Source organism: Megalops cyprinoides, chromosome 1, assembly GCF_013368585.1.
Source record: "Megalops cyprinoides isolate fMegCyp1 chromosome 1, fMegCyp1.pri, whole genome shotgun sequence".
In the NCBI taxonomy this organism is placed as follows: domain Eukaryota; kingdom Metazoa; phylum Chordata; class Actinopteri; order Elopiformes; family Megalopidae; genus Megalops; species Megalops cyprinoides.
This window is the reverse complement of record NC_050583.1, coordinates 67,339,158-67,364,790: the sequence shown is the minus strand read 5'-3', so window position 1 is coordinate 67,364,790 and position 25,633 is coordinate 67,339,158. Positions and strand designations below refer to the sequence as shown.

Here is a 25,633-nt window from a genome sequence, read left to right as displayed (position 1 = left end):
AAAAATATGCAGCTACTGCATAGTCACATTGTGATCCTAATGACCACGTGACAAAAAAACTAGATATGGAAAGCAGGAAACTACACAGTCACTCTAAAGAAATACCACACTGTTGCAGTTACTGACACACACATCCCAGAGCACAATACACATTCCAAGAGAGAGAACAGGTGAAAACAACTGTTTTCTGCAGGTGTTACAATGGCAAAATACGAAAAACGATGGAAGAATAACTGGGAATCAGATAAAGTATAAAATAAAGTGGCCATGCAACATCAAAGGAGCAACTGAAGAAACGAAGATGGTACAATGGTCAGTGGTGCAGCAGGCGAAACTACAGAGGGTAGACAACCTGAAGGAATACAATTTTCACACCTTCAATAGGCTAACAGGTGCATACTGAACACGTGTGATATGATCATCTCGCTGGATAGGTAACGTGACACCCAGAGAGGCTTGCATAAGATTTAGTGAATTCATATGAATACTTAATAGGCTCAATCTGCAAACACCCTTCCCAGTTAAGAACATTCATCCCTGCTACATATGCATCTGCAAGAACTTTAATAGGTGAATCGTGTCATTTAGACTTAATAATTGCTTATTAAATCTATTATGACTGGTCAGTAAATCCAACGTACCTGTTTCCAGGCCTTTGCCAGACAGGATGCATATGCAGTCCTTCAGTGAATCTGGCCCTACGTGATTGCATTGGAGTACATTAAATAAAAAGGCAGCTTATTTCCAATAACAAAAAAATAACACTGTATGACAGATATGTGGACAAGTAAGCACAAAGCTTTCATTCGGAACCACGAAATTAAAGTCTATCGATGCAGTGCAGCTGAGACACCACCCATTCATCCAAATGTGGCAGAATGACATGCAAGGTCTTCTTTGTGGCTTCCTACAGACACTGATAAAATGAGTTTCTACTCATTTCTAATTCTTATATTTCAAGCTGGCCACATCTGCAAATGCTTGTGCTGAGATGTTAGTCGAAGGCAAATTTGTCTTTACCACAGAATCCATGGTAACAAACCAAATGTACTTAGTACAACTGGGCCTGAATGCATTAATGCACAGAATCAGACTGTGCCCAAGTAACAAACTGCCAAAGCAACACAAAATATGTTCAAAACTGCAATTTTTTTTTTTGCTTTGCAGTGCATATGCAGTCCAATTTGGTCCTGATGGTGATTAATGTATAGGAATCAGTTGCGCTCAAATTCTCTGTACATTGCAGACTCAAAAACTGCAAAAATCTGGGTAAAACAGTGTTGCAGTGGCTTACAGAATGCAGACAGCATAAGCATATTGTTTTCAACCTAAAAATTTGGTCACAACATAAAGTTGAACCTTCAATACGGTAAATTCAACCAACAGCAGAGAGTAATTTACTATGTCCAATAAGCCATGGTATTGCCATGAATACCACATGCGCGTAGTGGAAACCTAACAACATCTTTACCACTACAGCAACCATACACATCTCCCATTGGATTGATTCATGGTTACCATTCAGAGCTGAAGAGTGGTCCACAGTTACATCAATACTCCTTGAAACTAAAAAAAAAAAAAACCTCAAACCAAGGGAAGTCTAATTATTTAAAATGAAAGGACCTCCATTGATTTAAATAATAAAAAATGTGCTTCAATACATTCACTCCACTGGCACCCAGCTTGGATGGGGTTATCACACACATGTCAGTGTGAATCTGAACTACATCTATCTGACAGGGAAAGAGTTGCTCCTGTGAACCGTGGTCCACTTATTTGCCTTCAATAATTCCCAGGAGATAAGAAACACTGATAGATGTAATAATAATGCACATAAAGGATATCTGTCCCCATGACAACCGCCTGGCTACAAGGATGGAGACAGCTTGCCTTAAGAGGATACGAGCCTTACAACATTTGCTGTCCATACAGCTTCAATTCTGCTCAGTTCTGCAGGCGCCCACTTCCCATTCTGTTCGTGCAGCAAAAAATCTACAATTTGTATGCTAATGTGGAGAATGTGGCTCCATTTGGACTCACTGATACCGGGTAGATCTCTGTAATAGCTGACAGCTCCATCCCCCACTTCCCTCTCCCGGCGGATGCTGCAGACACTATCATTCTTTCCCTGCCACTTATTGGAATCTGAGGGACTACACATTGGTGGCCTGTGTGATCTCCAGTGAACAAGCTCTGACCTTGACTCGACGTGTGAAAGTCACAGGAATGCACTTCACGCCAAGACGCACGGGAGAAGACATCTCTGGCTAACGGGAATTAATATGAATGGACGAAACCTGGGATTAAATGTTGACCCTAAATCAGATTCACCCTCCTCCCCAAGATAGGTCAGGATTTGAGTATTGTAAAATTATTTTCAATTAGGAGGGAGGTAGCTGCAACATCACAGACTACACACACTTGGTTTTATGGTAGAGGAAATGTAAAATCAACTGGATGTAAAATTTATAGATGGAGGTCATGATATCTTGACATAAACACTGACCTAGCACACTTAAATTCGATGTTTCACTCAGTTACAACAGGTTGCCTAATCCTTGTATTATATACAATAAATCAGTATGTTGTCCAAGCATCCAACGATTTTTTACTTCTTTATATGAACATCCTCAACAGTGCAACAGAATGTGTTTCTCATATAGTATATTGAATTACCAAATGCAAAACGCACATTTTATAGTTGAAGTATAATTTAGTTGAGCTGCAAGAAGAGAAGACCACTAGGTTTGAGTGGCCAGGTATTCCTGATGAACTGAAGACTGATTTCCAAGCAACAGCCTTAGTTATGTACTGTGGCCTGACGCCTCATTTCACTAAAATATCACAAATTCTGGAGCCATTAATGGTTTGAGGCAAGTCATTTCTAATCATGTCACAACAGTCTCTTTTCCCTAATTAGTACCATGACACCGTAAAGCAACATATCGTAGTGTTTTTGTGCGAAGACCAAGTTGTCTTAAAGAAGTTGATTTAATTAACCTGCTAGATTTATGGGGAGATAGGAAATGAAATGCAAACTTCACTGTCACTGGACTCTTGTTTGTTTATACAGAACACACACCCACACACATTGCAGGCATTGTGAGAATGCCACCCAATCAGCTGAGTGCTCATCCTTTATGTCAATGCAAACAATGTGACAATAAATCACAGATTTACATAGTGCAGACAACAAAAACGGCCTCAAGGACTTCCTTTACCACAACTTTGATTGAAAGGCCTTTAAACTACCACCTAGAGGATCAAAACAAATTATCCAGATTTGATTTAATCAAATCACATATACTTATGATGTAACTTTTCTTGAACAGAAATGCAACGGACAATATCTAAGGTGTTGTAATACATTACGTAAGACACGTTACCCTTAAGCTGAGGCCAATGTGTCTCAAACGGGGCACCAGCAGCTGCTGGTGTGACTTCAAATGAGGGCAACGCCTCTGATAAATGAGCCAGCGAACTGATGTTCCGACCAGACCCGCAGTCCTGACGAAACCTTCTCGTAAGGCTTGGAACACTGCCCGCTTATGCCACTTGACTCTAAATGAAGGAGCAACAAAGATGTGCACTGACAAGAAGAAAAAAAAAAAGAAAAGGAGAACCAAAACGAATACACTGATATTCGTGGCTGTGAGACAAGGCAATGGTTAACGCTCAATTTCGCATTTAGCAAAGAGCAAACACAGGGCATGGGAGGCTTGTTTTTTTTTTTTTTTCGTTTATGTTTATTTTTTTTTTTATTAATTTTGCAGAAGCAGCTTAAATATGTTTTCTGCAATTACACTAATTTGTCTACAAGACCTCAAAATAAATTATTTGGTCTCATTTTAACAAACCCTCTGGTTCTTTCTTGAACTCCTTCCATTTCCTCCTTAAATCTGCATAATCTTTAAAGGTCAGCGTTTCATAATATGGCTTTCAATCCAGCCGACATGAGTATGGCAGCTTTAAAAGGTGAAAGGAAATTTCAAAACAACACAATGATTTCTTAATGCACTGAAGCAAACTTAAGGTTGTCCATTTCAAGAAGGACAGAGATCCAATTTGGTGTTTTTCCCCCAAGCCCTGCCACCCACTAACCACCGGTCCACTGACTTACATAACCACAAGACTCTCTGGTCACTATACGCTTGATACAGTAGAGACTGAAAAGAAAATGTACTGAAATGGAAAAAAAAGCACATGCTGATATTTAATAACTTGAAATATTACAGACATATGATTTTTTCCACTGTTTGCGCGATTAGCTTTCAGCAAAAATAGTCCGCAAAGCTCCCAATTCTGAGGAATCTGACTAACCACAGTTATGAAACTAGGAAGCCCGTATTTAAGCCCTAAGACGAACAGCAAAGATTAATCCAATCAAATCCAACTTGGCACTACTGGGCAAGATCTGAGCTGTGTTGCATTCCACTCTTTCTGTCAGCATGTGCCAGAGCCAACTTCACCATTCACCAGCCATTTACCTGGCGTTCTGTCAGGCCAATAAGACGTCCTGCTGAGACACAGCCTACACCGTATCAAAGACAGGTGTGTGTCGCTTTTCATCTGAACAGCCTCCTTTATGATAGCCAAAACAATCTGTCACAAGGCTCATCCCTGTTGGGGTGATGCAGAAATGCAGGCTGCACAGCTCTGCCTCCTCTTGAATAATCTGGGATGAGTCACAAGGGCCTTTTCTTTACAATTTTTTTTTTCCAAGCTAAAATGTGAAAGCGTGAAGAAAATATCTCACACAATTTTACCAAAAACTCTTCAGGGTGACATTCAATAACAAAAATACAACTTATCTTAAAGATAAACGGAAAAAGGTAGGACTCGACCTTCTCGTGAGCCGGCTAATGTGCCACTCATCTGCTGATTTAAGTATGGAGTAACGCCACTTCATTTTCATTATGTATATTCAGGATACTGTCATACACAAAAAAGACATTGTCGATATCTGAAAGGAGGTACAAAATACAGTTAATACCATAAAATATATACAATCAATGTATAAATAAATAAACCTGATGAAGAAAGAAACTATAAGTGATATAATTCTATATATATTCACTAAATGCAGATACAGTGATGGTAGTTGAGCACAATCTTCTTCCTTTCTACAGAGATAAACCTTTTTAAGAGCATGTAAAAAACGTTTCAAGATGATTTGGATGTCTCATTTTTGAATGACTGAAAATGCACTTCTGTTTAACTACAAAACCTCAGCCTCTGCTACATCAGCACCCCCAATTGTACCGCTATGGTCCAGCTCTTTACTGCCTGGCCTACAAAAAGAAAGCCAGAAATACAGACTCCTATGCTATGGAGGGCTTTGTGCAGGAAGTACACTGTCAGATGAACATGGAAAGGTTTTTCAGCCAATAGCAATTTCCTTTTTCTCCCCTCATAAATGTGGAAATTAGGAAGTAATCACGCTGTATGTGTAATCACACAGTACATTTTTTTTTCCGGGAAAATTATGCAGAATTGGGACTGTGGGCCAGTAACAGACCACCATGGTTCGGTTGTTAATCTGTGTTCAATGGATTATATGCCATCTTCACCAAATGGCTCCGCAATTACACACTTGCATGTGCCGTTCAAAGACGCGCCGGCCTTGCAGCGACTGGTCTCTGCACCGAGCTTGAAAGGCAGCACAAGAAACGTTTCTGGTTTGTAAACCTAAAATGGATATGCATCTAACATGCGTCTTGTACCTGAAGCCTCCTCAAAGTCAAAGCCTTTTACATTTACATTTATTCATTTAGCAGACGCTTTTATCCAAAGCGACTTACATAGGTTACAGTTCTTTACAATGTTATCCATTTACACAGCTGGATATTTACTGAGGCAACTGTGGGTTAAGTACCTTGCCCAAGGGTACAGCCGCAGTGTCCCAGCGGGGATCGAACCGGCAACCTTTCGGTTACGAGTCCTGCTCCTTAACCACTATGCTACACTGCCGCCCGCCCGCTTTTAAGAGAGATCCCCGCCTCAGTTTGTTCTTCCCGCATGATTACACCCCTGCATTTGCTTCTGCTGGTGCTCCAGCTCTGGCTGTCTTCTGCTCCCGTAGATAAAAGGGCTCCAATTTATCACTGACTCCTTGCTCAGGCGCTAGTTGACGGGGACTGTTGTGCACTGCTGAAAGCCTCTGGCTCTGAGCATAGATACATGGGACAAATGGGGACTCGACCCCTGGCAAGGCAGGTCAAGAGGCCAAGCTGGGACTGAGGCAGAGCTACCCCTCCCCGCACTTGTGCTCGGCCCTCATTTGCTCCTCTCCATCAGAGATGCTACCACATGATAATTGGCATCTTTGCATGACCTTGAAATCTGTCTGACAAGACTGCCTCTTCTGGGATGTGTGAGATGTGGGTATGGGCGTGGGCATGGGGCGTGTGTGTGCATGTGTGTGCGTGCGCGTGTATGTGTGTGTGTGTGTGTGTGTGTGTGCGTGCGCATGTATGTGTGCGTATGTGTGTGCATGTGTGCGTGCATGCGCGTGTCTGTGTGTGTGCGTGTGTGTGTGCGTGCGTGTGCGTGTGCGTGCGCGTGTGTGTGTGCGTGTGTTTGTTGGGGGTGCTCTTCCACTGCCAGAAAGTGGGTGGCATGGTAAAAGCAGCAAACATACAGGGACGTGCTCTACGCCTGACCTAAACGAATGCACCCAAGTTCAGGAGAATCAAAGACCATAAAAAACATCCCTGAACCCGAATGTGCTCAATGTCATGCAAATCTGTGCAATGCTGGCTGTATGTGTGCAAGCGTGGACCCTGTGCCGCCATTCGGAGCTGCACGGTGATAGGGGTTTACCAGCAACGCCAGACCTTGCCGCATCTCCAAATATGTAAGCATCACTAGCAGCTTCACTGCACTTAGGCTGTCCCATGGCTTTCTCTGAAACGCCTCATTCAGTTCTCCCACTTTTCAGGCAGTCCTTTACTATGAATGACACATTTAGGTAAGTCTTCCTTTTTTGGAATTTACATGAGTTCGGTTGTCCCTGAAATGAATAAAATATGTTGCATAAGGCATGAAAAAGTAGGCCTAACTTTTCTGTGCTATTCAAAGTTGAGAGAGAGAGAGAAAAAAAAGACAGACACTATTTTTATGCCTACAGCAAAGTTTCAATGTAGACGCAGATCACTCTTCTATGTACTAAAACTGTCAGCTGTTTGATTCCCAGCTCCCACATGGAGACACTGTGACAAAAACGAACGCAAAGGTAACCGAATAAAACATAAAGGCTTCATGTATTTGAGATAAGAAGCCTAATATTCCACGTGTAGATTTAATTTACCACGCTTAATGCTTTTGTCGGAATTGGAGATTTGCATTTGTCAGGGCATGTGGAATATAGATCACCATCTCCAAAAATAATGGTTGTTGGGAATAACCTAATTCTAACCTCAATTCTCTTAAACCATGTAAACTGAATTATACAAAAGGAAAACGGTAAACATTAGCTAGCCAAACAGCTGCTGGGGACTATCATAAAGCTGTAATTCAGCAGTGTGGTATGCACAACTGTACCCTTCAACCGCAAACACAGCGTCAAATGACAACTACCTGCTAACTATTTTGGCAGATATTGGTCTTAGAGTAGTGCTGTTCTGCACTCCCACTTTGAATTTTAAGAGCCTGATTATTCAGTGGCGACACCCAAGGAGAACACAGAACACGAGCTGTTTCAGATTTGTTATCAGGTTTCATTATTGAGTAAATACAAGGTGACATGCATTCAGAACCAAAGGACATAACATGAGAAGCAATGAGGCTTGTGTGCAAGATTTCCCAGTTCCAATTTCAAACGTTTACCACTTTGTAAAAATAAACAATTATCAACTGACACCAAATCAAAGAGTGCCAAGGAAAAAAAAAAAATCATAATAAGTACAAATGGCCCCTGCTCATGAAATTCTGGGGTTCACTGTGTCTACGCCTAAAGCCAAAATGAGTTCTAGAGGACCACACTCTGAGGACCAGCCTCTGCAGTGCGCCCATGCTGACCTCAGCCAGCCCCTGAAAAGATTAGCTTATTGGCAGCTCTGTATCTTTTGATCGTATTGCTTCTAAACAGAGCCGCCACCACTAAGGTTTGGGGGGGGGGGGTTGGGGGGAGGGGCAGACAGCCCTGGGCTGATGAAAACATGGCCTCGCGTGACAACATGTACCAAGGGAAACCTGCAGCCTTGAGAAAATGTTCAGCTGATGTTTAAAGCGCCACAGTCCAAAACCTGGAGAGGGGTGGCGTGGTCTCATCTGAACTCTACCTGAAGCGTTCAGTGAAATGGGAAGGAATCTGGAAAGGTGTATGGATCCTACCTCAATCACACGAGAATCAAAATCTTCATAGGTTTCTGAAAAAGGGAAAAAAAGGCATGGTAAGGATCGATCATGAACAGATATTTAATAGGCTTCTATGTATTTTTTGTACATCGTTCACACACAATATATATAAATTTTGTGACATTTTTATGGACTCTTCTTTCTTGTAGAATTAAACCTGCCTTTACAGAGATATCTCTAAGTCACAGCATAGCTAAGGCATGAGTTACCACAAAGCTCTGGGTGTAAACCACTTCTTGTTTGAATTTTTTAAAAAGTTTTTATTTGCAAATTTGAAAACGCAAACCGAAGCAAGCTGGAAATAGATTAGCTTAACCTTTTAATGCTAACAGCCTGAACAAAACATTCCAAGACTGTTTCAAGTGGCAGGCTATAAAGGAAAAATATACTTTTGGAGGAAGCAATGCATCTTCCTAATGCAGAAGATGGATCTGTTAGATCAATATTTCAAACACTGAGCACAAAAGACAGAGTGACACACCTTGGTTTTCAAGCAATCTAAACTCTGGGGCATGAATGAGATGAAATTACTTTCAGCCCATGTGAAATAAGCTGCCTGATGAAGATTAAATGAGTTTAATTAGATTGGGAACATTAGTGCCACATGTCTACAGCTCTAAGCAAGCCAAATGGATTACGAAGGCATATCATACCTAGCTAAGGATACTGATGATTTACTGGGATTCGACGGGAAGGCTTCCTTTATCCTTGTACGTAAGAAAAAAAAAGAACCAGGAATCCTCTATCCAGGTCACCACATTTGTTTAACAAGACAAAATAATTATGCTGACACAGAAAACACAAGTGAAAAATGTTTAAACCCAAAGCCATCAGCTGAATAAACACTTACATAGTGCATGCTGGTCAAATACGGCCTTCTGTAGAATACGCTCCACACAACTTTTGCTGTCCACCAAATTCTAGAGCTAGAAAATCAAGAAACTGTCTTGGCCAGTCCACCCTGTAACTCCGATCTGCCACTAGAGGCAAGCGGCCCTCAAGGTTACCACAAAAGCAAACTCACAGCAGCCACCTCAATATTTACGTTTACAGCGCCGTATCTCATTTAACGAGATTGAAAAAGACAGGACGCTTCCTCAATTTATAGACACTGCGGCAATACCGTGACCTAGAGGCGGAGAACGGCTATGGAAAGTCAGGAGGCATTCTTTGATTTGTGCTGTGATTTACAGTGGGTTCCTGTCTCCGAGGCTCGGAAACAACCGCTGGGAGTGGAGAACTGTTCTTTAATTTGTGCTGTGATTTAGGTTCCCGTCCACAGCTGTCCCGCTATCCATCACAGCAGGCACCTCGGCAGGACGTTTAGGGGCTGGACTGACTAACTGCAAGAATCTAATATCCCAAAAGGCGCCACATTCGGTGGAGTGCCCACTAAAAATAAAAATAAATGGGTTTGGTTTGGTGGGTGTAAATTAAAATTAAACTGCGCTGTCCTGGGAGCATTTCTAAGATCGAAGATACGCTCGGTCTTTAACGGGACCTCATCATGCGCGCTGGGTTAGAGAGAAGTTTCCAGAAAGTTGCTGAATTAACCTCTCTTTCAATATTTCGCTTGAAGAGCTAGAAAACAGAAGTACCACCTCATACAGGTATAGGCAGACAGAGGAAACAAGCCCAAAGTGTCATTACATTCAACATTTTTTTCAATGTCCTCCCGACCTTGCAGTGATTCTGAAATGGATACAGAATTGTATCACTAGGGTCTGACTCACCGGCTAACTGGTGAAACATGATCAGCAGGTTTCACTTTGTGGTTAGTAGTGCCTCCTGACGCTAATGCACAAAGCTCAAGGGGACATAAACACAAGGGACAACGCATGGTCCTGGGGAGATGTGTGAGGTGAGTGTGTGTCTGTTTGCTGGAGTGTGTGTTTGTGTGTGTGTGAGAGTGGCAGAAAGAAGGGAGTCAATGAAAGATGGAGAGTGTGGCAGAGTGAGAGAGAGAGAGAGCTTTTATTCATGCTGCAATGGGCCAATATTTATTTTGGGATTATTCAATGTTAGATATAAATCCATTCATAACTAACAAATAAATGAACTGTTTATTGTTTTGGGTATTATATGATTTTCTGCTGCAAAGAAATGGATATCTCATTTAAAGTTCTTCAGAAACTAATTACACAAGGGATCGGAGCGCTAATTATGAGAATCACCCTAATCAAACGCAGTGTCCTTCAAGTTTTTTTTTTTCTTCTTATTAGTGTCTGCTAACATCAAGCACTGTCGTATCAAATCTGCTCTCCCTAAGATGGCCTTTAATTAAAGTGGCACCGTGGTCAAACTGGCTTGTTTAGATTTCCGTTCAGACAGTAATATACAGCCGAGGGGGCTGACACTGGTCTCTCAGCTTAGACCGAACTGTTTTTGAAGCGAAAAAGAAACGTGTTTGATTAGGGGAGCCACGCTGTCCTGACTTCCAATTCCATAACAAAACCCCCCTGTCAACAGGAATGAAACACAGAGTGTGCTGGCGTTTGTCCAGAGGGAGCAGGCTGTCAAGCAAACAGTGGGACATGTGTGTTTAGGTTTATCAGCTCACTGTGTCTCTGGCAGCCTCTGCTACCTCCAGGTCACATTTACTCTTTGAAATGCAGAGGTATCGAACTATAAGAACTTGGCTTTTAGGAGGCTCCGAGGGACACAGAACTAAAAGCCAATGAGACCTCTGGAACATCGAGCAGAAAAGGAAACGTTTTTTGAAAAGGTATGTTTTTTTTTTTTTAAACAAAGTGCGCACATATAGGCTATTTATGAAATGTTGCTGGTGACATTGTGGTCAAATGACATAGGGACTAAATAAGAATAAATAACAGAGATCACCAGGTCTTCAGCGTAAATACTGAATGTCAAGCCTGGTGAAGATTACAAATAAAAATCACAGAAAGTAACCAAATGTGCTGCTTCTCAAAAGGACAACATCAATGTGCCATCAGCATGTAGGAAGCATGTCCTTCCTGTGGACTCAACTTTATCCATTTTGACAACATTTTGGCTCCACAACAAACATCTTCATGATACCTGCACGGTAACAGCCTTCTTCCTAAATGAGACTGCCAAAGTTACTGCTGTGGCTGTCCTGCTCACCTGACATGAGCCCCCTTTAACATGTGTCGAATGAACTGGGGCAACATGTGACACCTTGGGCTGAGGGACTAGTGAATGGGCAAATGCACAGGTTCAGTGGAGTGAGACAGAAAACTAAAACACAGAATCTGAAACCCGGTGCAAAGCTTTAAAACACAAGAGCACAACTTATATGATCACAACTTACATGATCACAACAATATTATCAATGGCCTTTCTGTTGATTAACTCTCTCCATGAGTAATGACGACCTGCATAATGGAGTTACCCATTTACACTCAATGTATCAGTACATGTGCAACAAAATAAATCTTGCAATATTCTTGAGTAATTCTATGAATTTCTTAAAATTTGTTCCGGGTGTAACTGATGTTATGTTTTCTTGATGCTCACTTTATACTGCCTACGTCAAATAGGCTCAGATGAAGTGAAAATTTCCATCTCAGGTGACGATTACCATTTTGAGTATACGAGATTGCTGACTGTTTTATAGCTCCAACCACAAAAAATTCACAACGCTACACTTTTTGGCACAGGTAAAGCTTTGAATCATTTTAAACAGCACTTCAGAGAGCAACTTTAAAAGCATGTCAATCACATCTACTCCAGAACTGAATGAAAACCCAAGCTCTGGCTTATATTTACACCGGGCCTCATTTAGAAACAGGTATAACGTTTACTGGAATAAGCATGAAAAATCTGCCGGTGTCCTCTATGTGCTCAGAAACTTCATTTCGCCTCCGTCAAAGCTTGTTTGATGAATGCAAAATGAAAAGGGAGACGCTGACTCAGACCTGCAGGCATCGGGGGGGGGGGGGGGGGGGGGGGGGGGGAATCAACTGGCAATTCTACAAATAACATTTGTTTCAAGGCTTTGATCATAATCCTTTATTGCACGGAAACGTTTGTATATGAAATCTTAGCGGGCGGAAACGCCTCGAGTGACGAATCGCTACACGGAAAACAGGGCGCTGAAGGAAGAAGTGCTCCGCTGAGAACAAAACAGGGTGACGTGGGGCGGAGCAAAAGCTAAACGAGACGGGCGAGAAGCAAATCAGGGATACAAAATGATACAAACCTAAGGGGGAAACACATTTGCCCCTCACACCCGGGCCCTAGTTCGCCCTAGACTTTGTTCTTACATTTACATTTATTTATTTAGCAGATGCTTTTATCCAAAGCGACGTACAAAAGTGCATACAGCAAGTATAGCGACAGTACGGGGACAGGACGTGTACAGTTCCACAATGAGACAGTTCTCAGCTGAGAGCAAGGTCTGTTTGAGGACACAGTACTATCAGATTCGTACGATTACAGCCTATAGGGCAACTAATACGATACACCTTCAAATGGCAAACTTCAACAACTTCAAACGGCGCAATGAGTGTCAGGGTAAAGGCGGCAACAAGAAACAATTTAAAAAGCACAGCAATTTACGACAGCACTGATTGGGGGGGCGGGGGGGGGTGGGCAGCAGCAATTTTTAACAAGAACAGAACGCCCACAAGGCATTACAACGCCTGGACCAGGCTGTCATGTGACCGAAGGATATCATGGCTTTTACTGCACCATACGAGCTGAGCCAGTTTGAGGAGAAAAGTAACATACAAGTAGAAGCTGTGTCCCTTCCTTATCACTGGACCAAGAAACGAATGAAAATGCCACAAGCTATTTTTTTCACACTTATCCAGAAAAACTTTTCTTATGTCCTTGGGAGATTTTATCACTGGAGGTTGAAGTTAAAGAGATTCCTTTGAAATCTCTAGAAGTACAGGGGAGCTTGTAATAATGGTGATAAAAACACGTTATCCATCCTCCTGTGTATATGGCTGTGTACTGAAATTCATAAATATGAAATAATTGGATTAACACTTCATTTTATTGGTGCAGAGGGAGCACAATGGTAAGGAACAGGGCTTGTAACCACAAGGTTGCCGGTTTGATTCCCCTGATGGGGCACTGCTGCTGTACCCTTGGTACTTAACCCAGACTTGCCTCAGTAAATATCCAGCTGCATAACATATACAACTGTAACCTATGTAAGTCGCTCTGGATAAGAGTGTCTACTAAATGCCAACAAAGAAATGTAATGTAATGTAATGATTACTGATAATGTAAACCACTCAAAGTGATACTCTTAATAGATAAAAAATATGTTGTATATTACATTATACTGTTTGCTCTGTCTCCTGATCTTTCTTACTTGTTCTGTTTATTGAGTGGATAATTCTCCCATGGTTTTGTGCATTTGTACTTGCTCTGACATCACCTTCGTCTTACTACATCATGTCTTAATGGAAAAAAAAAAACACACAAGCAATTTTTCTGTGACACACAGTGGCTCTTTTTTTCTTACAAGTATATCTTCTGCATCTGAATAAAGCGCTCACAAAAACATATTGTCAGCAATATGTTTAAGAGTACAGACAAATAAATTAATTCAAGGTGTTTAATCTTCATATAATCATAATTTGACATATATATGTGATAGCTACTGTTTGGGCATGTAAATACAGAGCAAGTGTGAAAGCAGCCTTGCTCTTTGCAAAAATTAATCTGTCAGCCGCAGATAAATCAGTGGCTGTTTGTACTGACAGTGACATTTATCTTCTTTTTCAGATCTGCCATGGATGGCTGCACACAAGATGTAAATAAAAAATAATGTAAAAAAGAAGCCTCCACCACAGCCTGAAGCAATGGGGGGGGGGGAGTCATAATGTAAAGCTAAATGGGGGATCATTTAGCTTTACATTATGACTCAACATTATGTGTGTGAGTGAGTGAGTGAGTGTGTGCGCGCGTATGTAATATACATGCACATATATAACGTATATCAATCCCTCAACCCCCCTCCGGCCACCAGACTCTGGTCTCACCTCCATTGGGACCCGGGTCAGGGGGGCCCAGGCTGATGCCCCCCCAGGAGTTGCCCGTCCAGCCTCGCTCCTTCTTCAGCCTCATCTTCTTCCTGCGGTCCCACTCGTCCCGCTGCCGGATCCTCTCCGCCTGCAGCTCCTCCTGCTGTGCCTGGTCCCGCTTTCCGATGCGCTGCACCGCGCCGCTCCGGACCACCGGGGCGTTCAGACCGGGCCACAGGAAGCCGCCCCGCCCTGCGAAAAGGGGGGGCGGGGTCAGCCACTCGCTTTCTCACCACGGTCCCCATGGAAGGACCTCAAATTGAGGTTTAGGTTGTTTGCTTGTTTAGAATGTGTCAGAGGCATAACTGTGTTGTTTCTAATCTTTAACGGTTCATTATGTTTTACCGACCGAGCTGAAGACACTCATGAGCATAAGGTACATAACAGGATTTCTATCATTTTTATTTGTTTAGCAAAAGCCCTTATCCAGGGCTGCTTAGATTGCCTACATTTTACAAAACATCCGTTTATAGAGCTGGCAGTTTATTGAAATGATTAGTTGCTCAGTGGTACAACTGGGTTTCGCAGCTGGGTCAGATTGCAAGTCTAGTTCCAAAACCATTTGACTATCACTGCTGTCTGCTATTTTTTTTAAACACCATACTACTGCTTTTCCATAGGACTGAAACACATATTTTTCAGTATTTTTAACTTTGTGTTGTTTTTGTGTAAGATAATTTATGCTATTCAGTAACTCCTCAAATAATCTTACCATATAATGGTACTCCTAAACCAGGGGTCTCCAACCTTTTTTCATCTGAGAGCATCTGAGAAATGAAAGTGGCCGAGAGCTACTCATGTCTTATGTTACTCACACTTATTCACATAACATATCAAAACACTCACATTAACCAGCTAAATTAAGCTACTTTTTGTACATGTATCAAATGTCAATATCCAAAGCTCACATTTTGGATCAAAAACATCTTAAATTCACATCAATAGCATGTCAAATATAGGCTATGTTCTGTATCCATATGTTTCAAATTTCAATGTGTCAATCTTAAATTTACATCAAAGTCATAGAAAACATTACTACGTGTTTATGACGTGAGATGTCAGACAAATTTGGTGATCACTGGACGCTATTTTGGAACATTAAGCCACGTTAAGCCTTTTCCTTATAATGGATGTCAATAGGGAAGAAAATGCTTAATGTAAGATAACGTCCATACTCATAGGATTTTGGTTTTGGTTTTTTGACAGGTGGAAGTCTTTATGACAAGACATGTCCGAGAGAAATTTGGTGATCATTGGACGCTAATCTGGAACATTGAGCCACGTTAAGCCTTTACTCTACTCAAAAACAGGTAGCTCACGACCAACATGTTGGAGACCCCTGTCCTAAGCAAAATATTGAGGTCACCATCAGCAGTGCGACAGGTTTTGAGACCAGATCTGCAGCTTAGAGGGGCACAGAGAGCTTGAGCACGACGGAGAGATGAGGCACCTCTGTGCCAAGCAGTGGCCTCAACGGGGTGGCACTGATACCAGTGGGGTTACCGCGGCTCCTGTTCACTATCAGAGCTAAAGAGGAGAGCAGGAAACCCAGCATCTTCCCAGCGTAAACAAAGATAAACACTCACATAAACACCACTAATGAGCTCTGTCTTCATTCGGCAGCAGACACCGCATTTCAAAAGCCACATCCTCCTGCTCCTTCCACAGAGAGCTGGCATCGATTAGCAAGCGCAGTTTTGGCACTTCTTTAAGGTTCAATGGATTTTCAATACTTCCAGCAAATGTGTCAGTTGGACATCTCTTCCACTAAACACCTTATTTCACATTGCTGTAATACAGATGAGCGGTTAATAATTAAAAGTGATCTCTGCATTATGAATGAATGTAATAATCTCTCAAATGCCGGGAAGCGATCCCCATTGTTCTCAAGGCCTTGTGCCAATTCTAATGCATTGCTCTGTTTTAATATTAAATGCTTCCCAAAAAGGGCTAATTTTTCCAAAGTGAGCAGTAAGTCACTCATTCATTAAAAATACATGCAGGAAATGAGCGATTGTAATGTATGAGCTTATGTAACAAAGCGAGACCTCAAGTAACCTCTTGAAATAATACTTTGGAAACGTGCAACTTTCTGTAACTCAATGCAGACATATTTCTGTTAAACATGAGGACCAGTGGGCTGGTGATGGCACTTTGCATCTTGAGAGAATCCATGCTCATTATACAGAGATCTATTTTGTATCAAATAGGTAGTTTGTTTGTATAATTGCTTTTAGGCTAGTGTGCAATTTTCAATTACTAATATGACTGACACCTTTGCAAAAAGTAAACTGACAGAAATAAAAGTGTGCAGTTTATGTAACTATATGGCTTACAGAATCTGCATGACCCCAACTGAAATACTACTTCTCACCCACAGCCCTGCTGTAACCTTGAATGTAACTACTACATTTATGTAACAATATGTAACTGCACTGCATTTAAACAATACTTGCTGCAACTACCTCCTGACTTTCTTTTTAAAATACAGAGTACAGATAAATTTCTGAATAAATATAACAGCTGACCAATAAAAGTGTACAAGTGGGCGGTGCTCCTAAATATAAAGTGAAATAAAAAAAAAAATCAAATAAGTGGAATAAAGCAAATTATGTGCTATGGCGATGTGGATAGATATGCTGAGGTCAACAAGCTACAAGCTCCTACAGGCCACTTATGTGCTCGGCCCCTGTCCTTGCAGGGATATGAATGCTCATGCTCATTCTGGGAAAAATGGAGGTTAGAGAGGAAGGGAGGGACGTACCTTCTCCGATGTTCTGCCCTCTGTTAAGGTCTTTTTTCAGTTTCCTTTTGGTTCTTTTCCCCCTGCCCCTCCGTGCCCCGGCTCCGGTTTCGGCCAAAACTCCCCTCCACAGCTCATCAGCGGTCACTGCATTGATAAAAACGCGGAATCAGGCGTGGCCCCCTCTCATTCCCGCATTCGCATCTTGCCCGAATGAGGCGGTCACCTTAATGATGCGGCCATCCAGCGCTCACCCATGCAAGTGTGCAGTTAACAACGAACAACGATTGGACAGAAAACTGAGGCTCCTTCTGTGGGCACAAATCTAAACTGTGGCAAGAGCTCACTGCTGTCTGAATTTGACAATGCCATCTTTTCTGACAGACTACATTTGAATATTTAAGCTATGATACATGTGCAGTTCTCGGAAGGTTATGGTATTGGCATCCTCATTATCACACAAAGTTCACGTGTTTTTGCAGGAAAGGAACTAAAATCTCTGAACTAACTACAGTGGTGCTGTAGTATGCACACCTCCGCCACTTTGAACTGTGGTCACCACTCAATATCAAGTCATTTCAATTTCAAAGTTATACACTGGCTACGCACTGCACTGGTAGTCGAGGTGTATTAGCCATACTCAATTAGGTGACGTGTGTTTATGAATGCATGGTGGTGATTGTATTTAAAAGATGGATGGAAACAACTGGCTATCAATATTGATCTCTGAACACCATCTTACACAGACTACTATGCTGTAATTCACTCTGTAACACAGGCCAGTTATCCAGTGCTTTGATCACCATTTAGTGCCAGGATAACTGGATCAAATTTATGGATGGATCTGGATGACATCAAGGATCAAAGAAATTATTAGATTTTAGTGTTACCACCTATGTGTAGTATGAGGAATCTATGAACACAACCATACAGAAGGGTCCTTTGATTCAAGATGGGTGTTTTAACTAGGTCAGCTACTAAGGGATGATGTGCATTATCAAGACAATTGTTACAGGTAGAGGAGGTAAGCATGCTAACAAGGGCCACTTTAGTTAACTCCATAAATTCATATGCTTTGCCAGAGTGCTGCTGTTTTGAGGGACAGGCAGGGTAAAAGCCAAATCATTTTGCACACAGAAAAGCAGGAATCACATCACATAACATAACATGGTAATTTATGTAGTTAATTGAGGCCCTGGACAATAAGATAGCAAGATATGGTTGAAATTGGAATGTGGTAATTTGGTCAATCAACTGTCCTAAGGGATAACATCACACAGAGGCCACTGTAATCAGAACTCCATGGTTTGGTGACAGGAAGACAGCACACTGAATTTGCACAGCTTAAGCAGCTCTGTATGCTACTAGATAAAAAAACAAACACATTAAAAATGACATCAATAAAAAAATGATGGTTCTCATAACATTTTTCTCCTTTTTTGGCAAAGCAAATTGTGTTACATCACATTCTCATACCTGAATTAACAAAAGGGATGTTAACACCTGTGAACCAAGTCACCTGTTCTCTTGAAATATGAAGCAATCTATTCAAATGTGGATGTGAACATCAGAAAATGACAGCAGTAGGAAGCACAAATGCAGAAATCAAACATGATGCTGATTGCTTCTTCATGGACAAGTAATTAGCAGCTCAACACAGTGCTAATTAATAGTAAGTAGCAACTGAACTATTTGGTGTTATGGCCCAGTTATTCATAAATCAAGGTTGTTGATTTGAGGTCTACTCGCCTCTAGCTATATCCACTTTCCCCAGGGCTCCTTTTCAAACTCACAAGTGATTGCAGATAACCTATAATTTCCAGATAATTAATTTCATTTTCCTGTTACATAATAATGACAACTGTTTGGAAAATGAATGCGTGTTTGACCCAGAAAATAGCTATATGTGTCTTTTCAGTCATGAAATGCTGCTTTCTTGTTGAGAGGAAAACAGACTGTTTTAAGTGGTCAGGAGGGAATCAGCTCTGTAAGACATGATATCAAGGAAGTTGTTAGTCTAAGCAATGCTTCCTGCTGTAGCTTTAGTCCCAGCACTAAGCAAAAGTGACCTTATCCCTCATGTTCTGTTCTTGTCTGTTTTATTTAGTGGCTGTATTATGCCCTGTGTAACCACTTGGGGATCATATTATTAGCAGACTCATTATTTCTGTTTCCTGTTCATTGTTCTTGAACAGGCAGGAATTGCATTGAAGTATGTATTAAATATATATTAATGACACAAAATGTCAGTTACCACGCGTATAAAAGCCTCATCACCACCACCAATGATAACATAAGCAATTTTTTTAAAGCAAATATGAATACACCCTTAAAATGTGGCTATCCATAAAAATAACACACACGCACACACGTAAAGATGTGCGATTCTTCTTTTTCCACACACATCAGAATTGCAAGGTAGCATTTCTACGTGCACATTTAAAACCAAACAAGCACATTATGACATAATACACCATGATAGAATGTTATAGTTAAAAGAGGACGGTAGGTTTCAAAGTACCTAATGCGCACTGAGTAAAATTAGCCAACCGAAATCACATTATGGAATTTCACACATTTGTGTCCAGGGAAAAAACAAGGTAAAAAGCAGTGAAACATATCTGTCACTCTGAAAAGCTGTGAACTGATGGAGAAAAACTGCTGCAGGAAAGCCATCGTGGGCCCCGAGGCCTAGGTTATGTGGCTCTGCTTTTAGCTTCTTCCACCTTTCACCAAATGCTTAGTAACAAAAACAGCTTGTGAACCCTGGCCTTATTGTTTTATTCACTGAGGGAACGCAGTGGGTTACACATCGGTAATTTCATTATGCGGTTTCTGTCAGTGCAGAATTAATGTTGCAGAAAATCGAAAGCAGACCCACACCTACTGCTGTGTGTTCATGCCAGAAAACTACATCTGCAGATTGGTTCAAGACGGAGCTTGTATATTCTCCATACATCACAGTCCCAGCAGAAGGGCTTAAGATTCAAGGCCTATTTAAAAGGCCGGATATGAAAAATGGTATTTATTCGTTTCCTTTTTCCCTCGTTTTCAATGCATAAACTACAAAACACTTGAATATTTTTATGTAAAGTGTATGGTAAATATGATGCAAGAATGCACAGACCTATAAATGTATATATTTATTTCTAAAATTTGAACTATTAACACAAATCAATACATATTTGCTGTTATTTCAGAAACGTATTTATCAAATATATGCAAGCGATAACTGATGTTACATCTCAAAATGAAGTGGCACAAAATACAGCACCGTCCATTACATTACATTATTGGCATTCAGCAGAAGTTCTTATCCAGAGCGACTTACATAGGTGACATTTTTTTACATTTTACCCATTTATACAGGTGGATATTTACTGAGACAGTTCTGGGTTTAACACCTTGCCCAAGGGTACAACAGCAGTGCCCCAGCGGGGAATCAAACTGGCAACCTTTCGGTTACGAGTCCTGCTGCTAACCACTATGTTATGCTGCTGCCCAGCCTTTGTGTCAACCAGCGCAAAATGTGTAATCAATGCAAGGAAAGCGAAACATTTTGGTTATATGTTTTAATAATTTATATGTGAATGTACAACAGCAATGTAAGGGGGCACAGCTACTGACGGAACCAAATACATAACATGTTATCGTAATCCTTAACTACTGTAGACTCAGTCACAGCTACAGCTACAGCTTACGCATAAAACAGAACAGTTCTGTTGCTTGGACATAAAGGATACAGCATTCTTTTTCTGCTCATGACTGAAAAGAGACCGTGGCCTAGCTAGCCAATATTCACATCTTATAATGTCAAGGTGTTGAATCTAAAATCAACTCAACTGATCAAGTCATTAATTAGTAATTTCAATGTTCAATTAGTCAATTTCAAATGTCTAATTTTTTGAAAAACATGAAAAAAACATGACTTTACATAGGTAGTTAATATTTTAACATCTGACAGCCAGCTAATTACCTCATTACTAAGTACTACCATATGTTTCCATTACTGCTTTTATATGATAAACAAATGAGCAATATAAGCTGTCTAGAACTGTCCCTTAAGCTGATCTGCACCAGCATTTTGCAACCCACGAGTACAACACAAGTGCTCATATCTTTGTCACTATCAGTATAGGGTATAGTATCGTATCACTTGTCAGTATAATCTGAGGGTCTGTATGAAGGTACTTGCTCTTGAGCTGGTGGTACTCACGCTTGTTGAAGAAGCTGCTGTGCCGTGACTGTTGAATGGAAAGGGCGGTCGCGGCTGGGGCAAGTGCCCGGCAGGCCACCACAGGCCTGGTGAGGTGAGACAACTGGTGCCCGCTCCCCAGAGCCAGGGCTGAGGCTGCGCCTGAAACACGGACAACAGGTGGGAGATCGCTATAGCACAAAATCTATGCACAAAATGCGAGGCTGGAGCAACCTAAGGGCCAGACGCAAGCTGCACTTTAAAAGGCCCTAGATATTTTGGGGATATTTTTTTTCCCCTTTGGAAATTAGGCCTTTACACAAGACATACACAGAAAAAAAAAACAATTATAAAATTAAAAAATATATATTTTAAAAAATATATTATTACACTGTTAAATAAGTCTGAGGCTTAAGTTGATTTTTAAGCACTCTGTATTTTCTGAGGTTCTGCTCCTGTCACAAACAGCGCCAGTGTGATGTAGGTGTAAACAGCACAGAGGAAACAGTGCTTAATTATTTATTTACAGTGTGGTTTACTGCCGCTGCTGCTACTGCTGTCAGCCTTAGTGCCATACTGGGATGTTACATAACTCGTCTGAAGCGCTTTATTCTTAGTTAGGTTCAGCCTGGCAGTTTTGTAACACAGCATTTGGAGGGGGACCAAACTTTAAATGTTGACTGACTCATTCATTAATGATGAAATGTGCTCAATTAGACACATTGAGCAACCAGGAAAAAGAAATCAGGAGGCACCTTATGCTACAATTCAGTGGAGATACTGAGCTTTAAAATGCACCAAACCTTACGTTTCACTGTTTCCTTTTTGAATGATACTGCTTATGAGCCGGCAAGCTGAATGCAGCATGACCATTACAAAAGAAAAAGAAGTCTTTTTTTTAAAAAAAAAGGTTTTAACAAGCATTTAAAGTGACAGAATATAATAAAATAAATATAAAATACAAGCATTACATTTTAAAATGATTATATTGCAGTGCAGCTATCTACAGAAAAGAAGGTAAGGCTTTACTCTTTTTTTCTTTCTTCATAATACGAAGAGCCCAGAGCAAAACTACTTGATGGTTTCTTGGCAGTCTCTGAGAACTGCCAGGTCCAATCCAACCGTCATATATGGTGGGAACACATTATGAGTGTTCATAATAAGAAATCTGGAAGCTTGCCTTAAGCCAGAATGGAAATCAAAATCACAAAAGGCTCTTTTTTTGCAGTCAACACTACAGATTAGCATTCAGATGAAATATTAATGAGGCTGTGCTGCCTTTGAGAAGCTGAATGAAAACAGGTGGCAGTAATAAAAATCTACCTGTTTATAAATTCTATCTACTCTGTACACCCATTGTTTTACATATAAATTAAACATTATCAGTCACATCCTACTCACATTATCAGTAAGATTATCATTACTATGAATTGTATCAGCACTAAATTCTATCAGCATATTTATATTGACATTTTCCCACCCATCTCAGTTTGAAGGAATACCTAATCTTGAGTTATTAATCTGTGCTTGTTTTTAGTCAAAGCACAGAGATGACATGAAATAGAAGATACTTTCTTGCCTGAATTTGTTTGTGTATTATCATTTTGTCTATGAAGAAAAATGACAGACACTCATAAACCCTGTGCAATTGGCTAATACACTTTATATACTGCCAGACATTGGAAACACAACAAATAACTGACATCTTCCTGCACCCACGAGGGCTGGATAAGGCCGGAGCTCAGCTGTGGCAAAATGGGTGCTAAACGATGAAGGCATGGACGTGCACTGAAGGCAACAACTAGCAACAGGCAAAACATTGTGCCTGGCCACCTATCTCCCAAAATGATAATGGGATCCTACTGTGTGTTGGCTTTTTGATCCAGCTGAGCTCGATTGATTTGACTTACTCGAGTTGTTCATTTATTACTGCCCTTTACTTGACTCCTGTGCTTAATCTGCAGCAAATTCTTTGTAAAAGGAACGCCATTAGAGGTGTGTTTGCTACACTAATACAAACAGAAAGGTGTTTGTTCAATAAACTATTGTTAAATTATTTACAGTTATTGTTTTCTGATTGCGCTATTTTCTCTTAGGAGTTTGCATGTTCTCCTCGTTTTTGCGTGGGTTTCCGCCGGGCGCTCCGGTTTCCTCCCACCATCAAAAAGACATGCACGTTTAGGGTTAATACTCCTGTCAGTGCCCTTCACCAAGGCACTGGCAAAAGAACTGGAGTTGGTCCCCAGGCGCTGCACTGCGACTGCCCATTGCTCCTAGCTCCTGGTGTGTGTGTGTGTGTGTGTGTGTGTGTGTGTGTTTGTGTGCCCCTGGTGGGCTCCTGGTGTGTGTGTGTGTGTGTGTGTGTGTGTGCGCTCACTGCTGGCTTGTGTGTGCCCCTGGTGGGCTCCTGGTGTGTGTGTGCTCACTGCTCACTGTGTGTGTAGGATAGGTCAAATGCAGAGGACAAATTTCCCACTGGGGATCAATAAAATAAATGATTATTATTATTATTATTATTATTAAATATCAAATGTTTGATTAAGTGGCATATAAAAAGAGACATCTTACTGAAATCTCTCTCCTTGTACCTTTCTGTAAGAACAGTCATTCCGAACAACCCATTTCCTTCACAAAGGACTCGCAGCAGGAGCAAGTGATGTGAGGTCAGGTGAGTATTTAATTATTATTCAAGCTGAATGGATTGCTCCGATGAAATGAAAACCAGAGTGCACAGCAGTTCCTCAGAACCTGTTTTGAGGAACACTGCCTGTATTTTAGGGAATCAACATAGATTCACAGATTTTATAGTATATGGGCCATCCAAATCAGTGAGCATGAAGAGCCATCCAGATGATTTGCTGTGCAGATTTTGCACAGTGTGACCACTTAAAATACTGGCAACTACCAACATGTGCCAAAACATTTTGACAAGATGTTTATGGGTTGTTGAACATGACAATTAGGTTGTGTTTTATGATAACCACAACAACAGGTCAAGACAACCATGTGGTTAAGACCCACCAAAACCCAAAATACATTACCAAAACTAAAACAGCCCCTGTGTTGCTTTCAAACACGGACCTAGACTTCACTTCTCATTGGCACCTCTAGTTCGGAATGAGTTGCAGGGCATCATACTCCTCAAATTCACTTATTTTTATAGCAGCCATCTATGTAAATAGGCTCATATAATGGACAGACCAGATAAAAGTGTGAATTGGCACAGTATCAAATCCTAAAACAAAACAAGGTCACAACCACTGCTTTGAACACACCGTGACCTTCAGAAGTAAGTGCCTCTCACGCTATTTCTGGCTGTATTGTGCAGTATAGAATTGGCCGTGATGTGCTGCCACCTGTGCAGCTACCTATGTCCGATGCTGATTTTCTTCTACTCATTCTTCTTAAGCCTGCAATTTGTCTTACTACAAATTTCGCTGTCAGTAACACGGAGACGACGTACCACTGTCTTGCCTCCTTCAGCATTAATAATCGATTAACTAGTTAGCCATTTCATTTTAAATTGCATGTGGAACCACGTTGTTCAACCCTAGAATCACGTTACACAGAAAATCACACATCCATGTCTAGTACGTGCATGTCATACAACTAGCACAAAAGCTGGCAACTGAAACAGAAGACAGATACGTAGCTACTCAGCCAACTAAGGTTTAAATTGGTTAGCTAAACAAGCCAAGCGACAAAGAAATGACATGTCGTGAGCTAGCTAGATTAGCCAGCAAGTTAACTTGATCGCTACACCATGCAGGGGTTTAATCACCGTTTTAGCTAAGATTTAGCTACGTGTTTTAACTACGTGTGTTTTTTTTTCCTTTATTACCAACATTTGACTCACTAAGCTCTATTATTAACTGGACCTCAACTTTATGTTTAAGTTCAATAAATTCACCTCTTGTGGTTATCCGGAGGACAGAAGACATCCATAAGGACGCCGCCATCTTGAACACGCACCGAAGGTCCCCAGTGTTAAATTAAGTGCACCAAGATATGCCTGAACTAAAATAAATGTAAACGTCGACATTCATGAAGAAACTCAGTATTTCCAAAATGCATTTATTGGTACATTATACCTGCGATATTTGATAGATTGAATATAAATTACTCTAAAAATTTCTAATACTATTACATTACGTAGCTTATGTAGCTATGTACAGTATGTACCTAAAGGCTCCATTTGAGGTACGTTAGGGTTCAGGACACTGATGAAGATTCTCAGGAATCGACCCTTGAGCACTTCGGTATTTTTCATCGCATCACAACTTAATTTAGATTTGCGTATGCACAGAGTTACCG

The 25,633-nt window shown here is 41.0% G+C and overlaps 1 protein-coding gene across 1 annotated transcript in view; it reads right to left on the bottom strand.

Moving 5' to 3' along the window:
• Nucleotides 1–25,291, bottom strand: part of mrps5 (mitochondrial ribosomal protein S5) — a 37,988-nt gene extending 12,697 nt beyond the window's left edge. The window contains exons 1-5 of the mRNA XM_036548657.1: nt 25,230–25,291; nt 21,341–21,481; nt 17,146–17,271; nt 14,340–14,573; nt 8,335–8,369 (exon numbers count right to left, since the gene is read on the bottom strand). Coding sequence (XP_036404550.1) covers nt 8,335–8,369; nt 14,340–14,573; nt 17,146–17,271; nt 21,341–21,481; nt 25,230–25,278 — 585 coding nt within the window. The 5' untranslated portion in view covers nt 25,279–25,291. The remainder of the gene's footprint in view (nt 1–8,334; nt 8,370–14,339; nt 14,574–17,145; nt 17,272–21,340; nt 21,482–25,229) is intronic.
• Nucleotides 25,292–25,633: the final 342 nt, after the last annotated feature.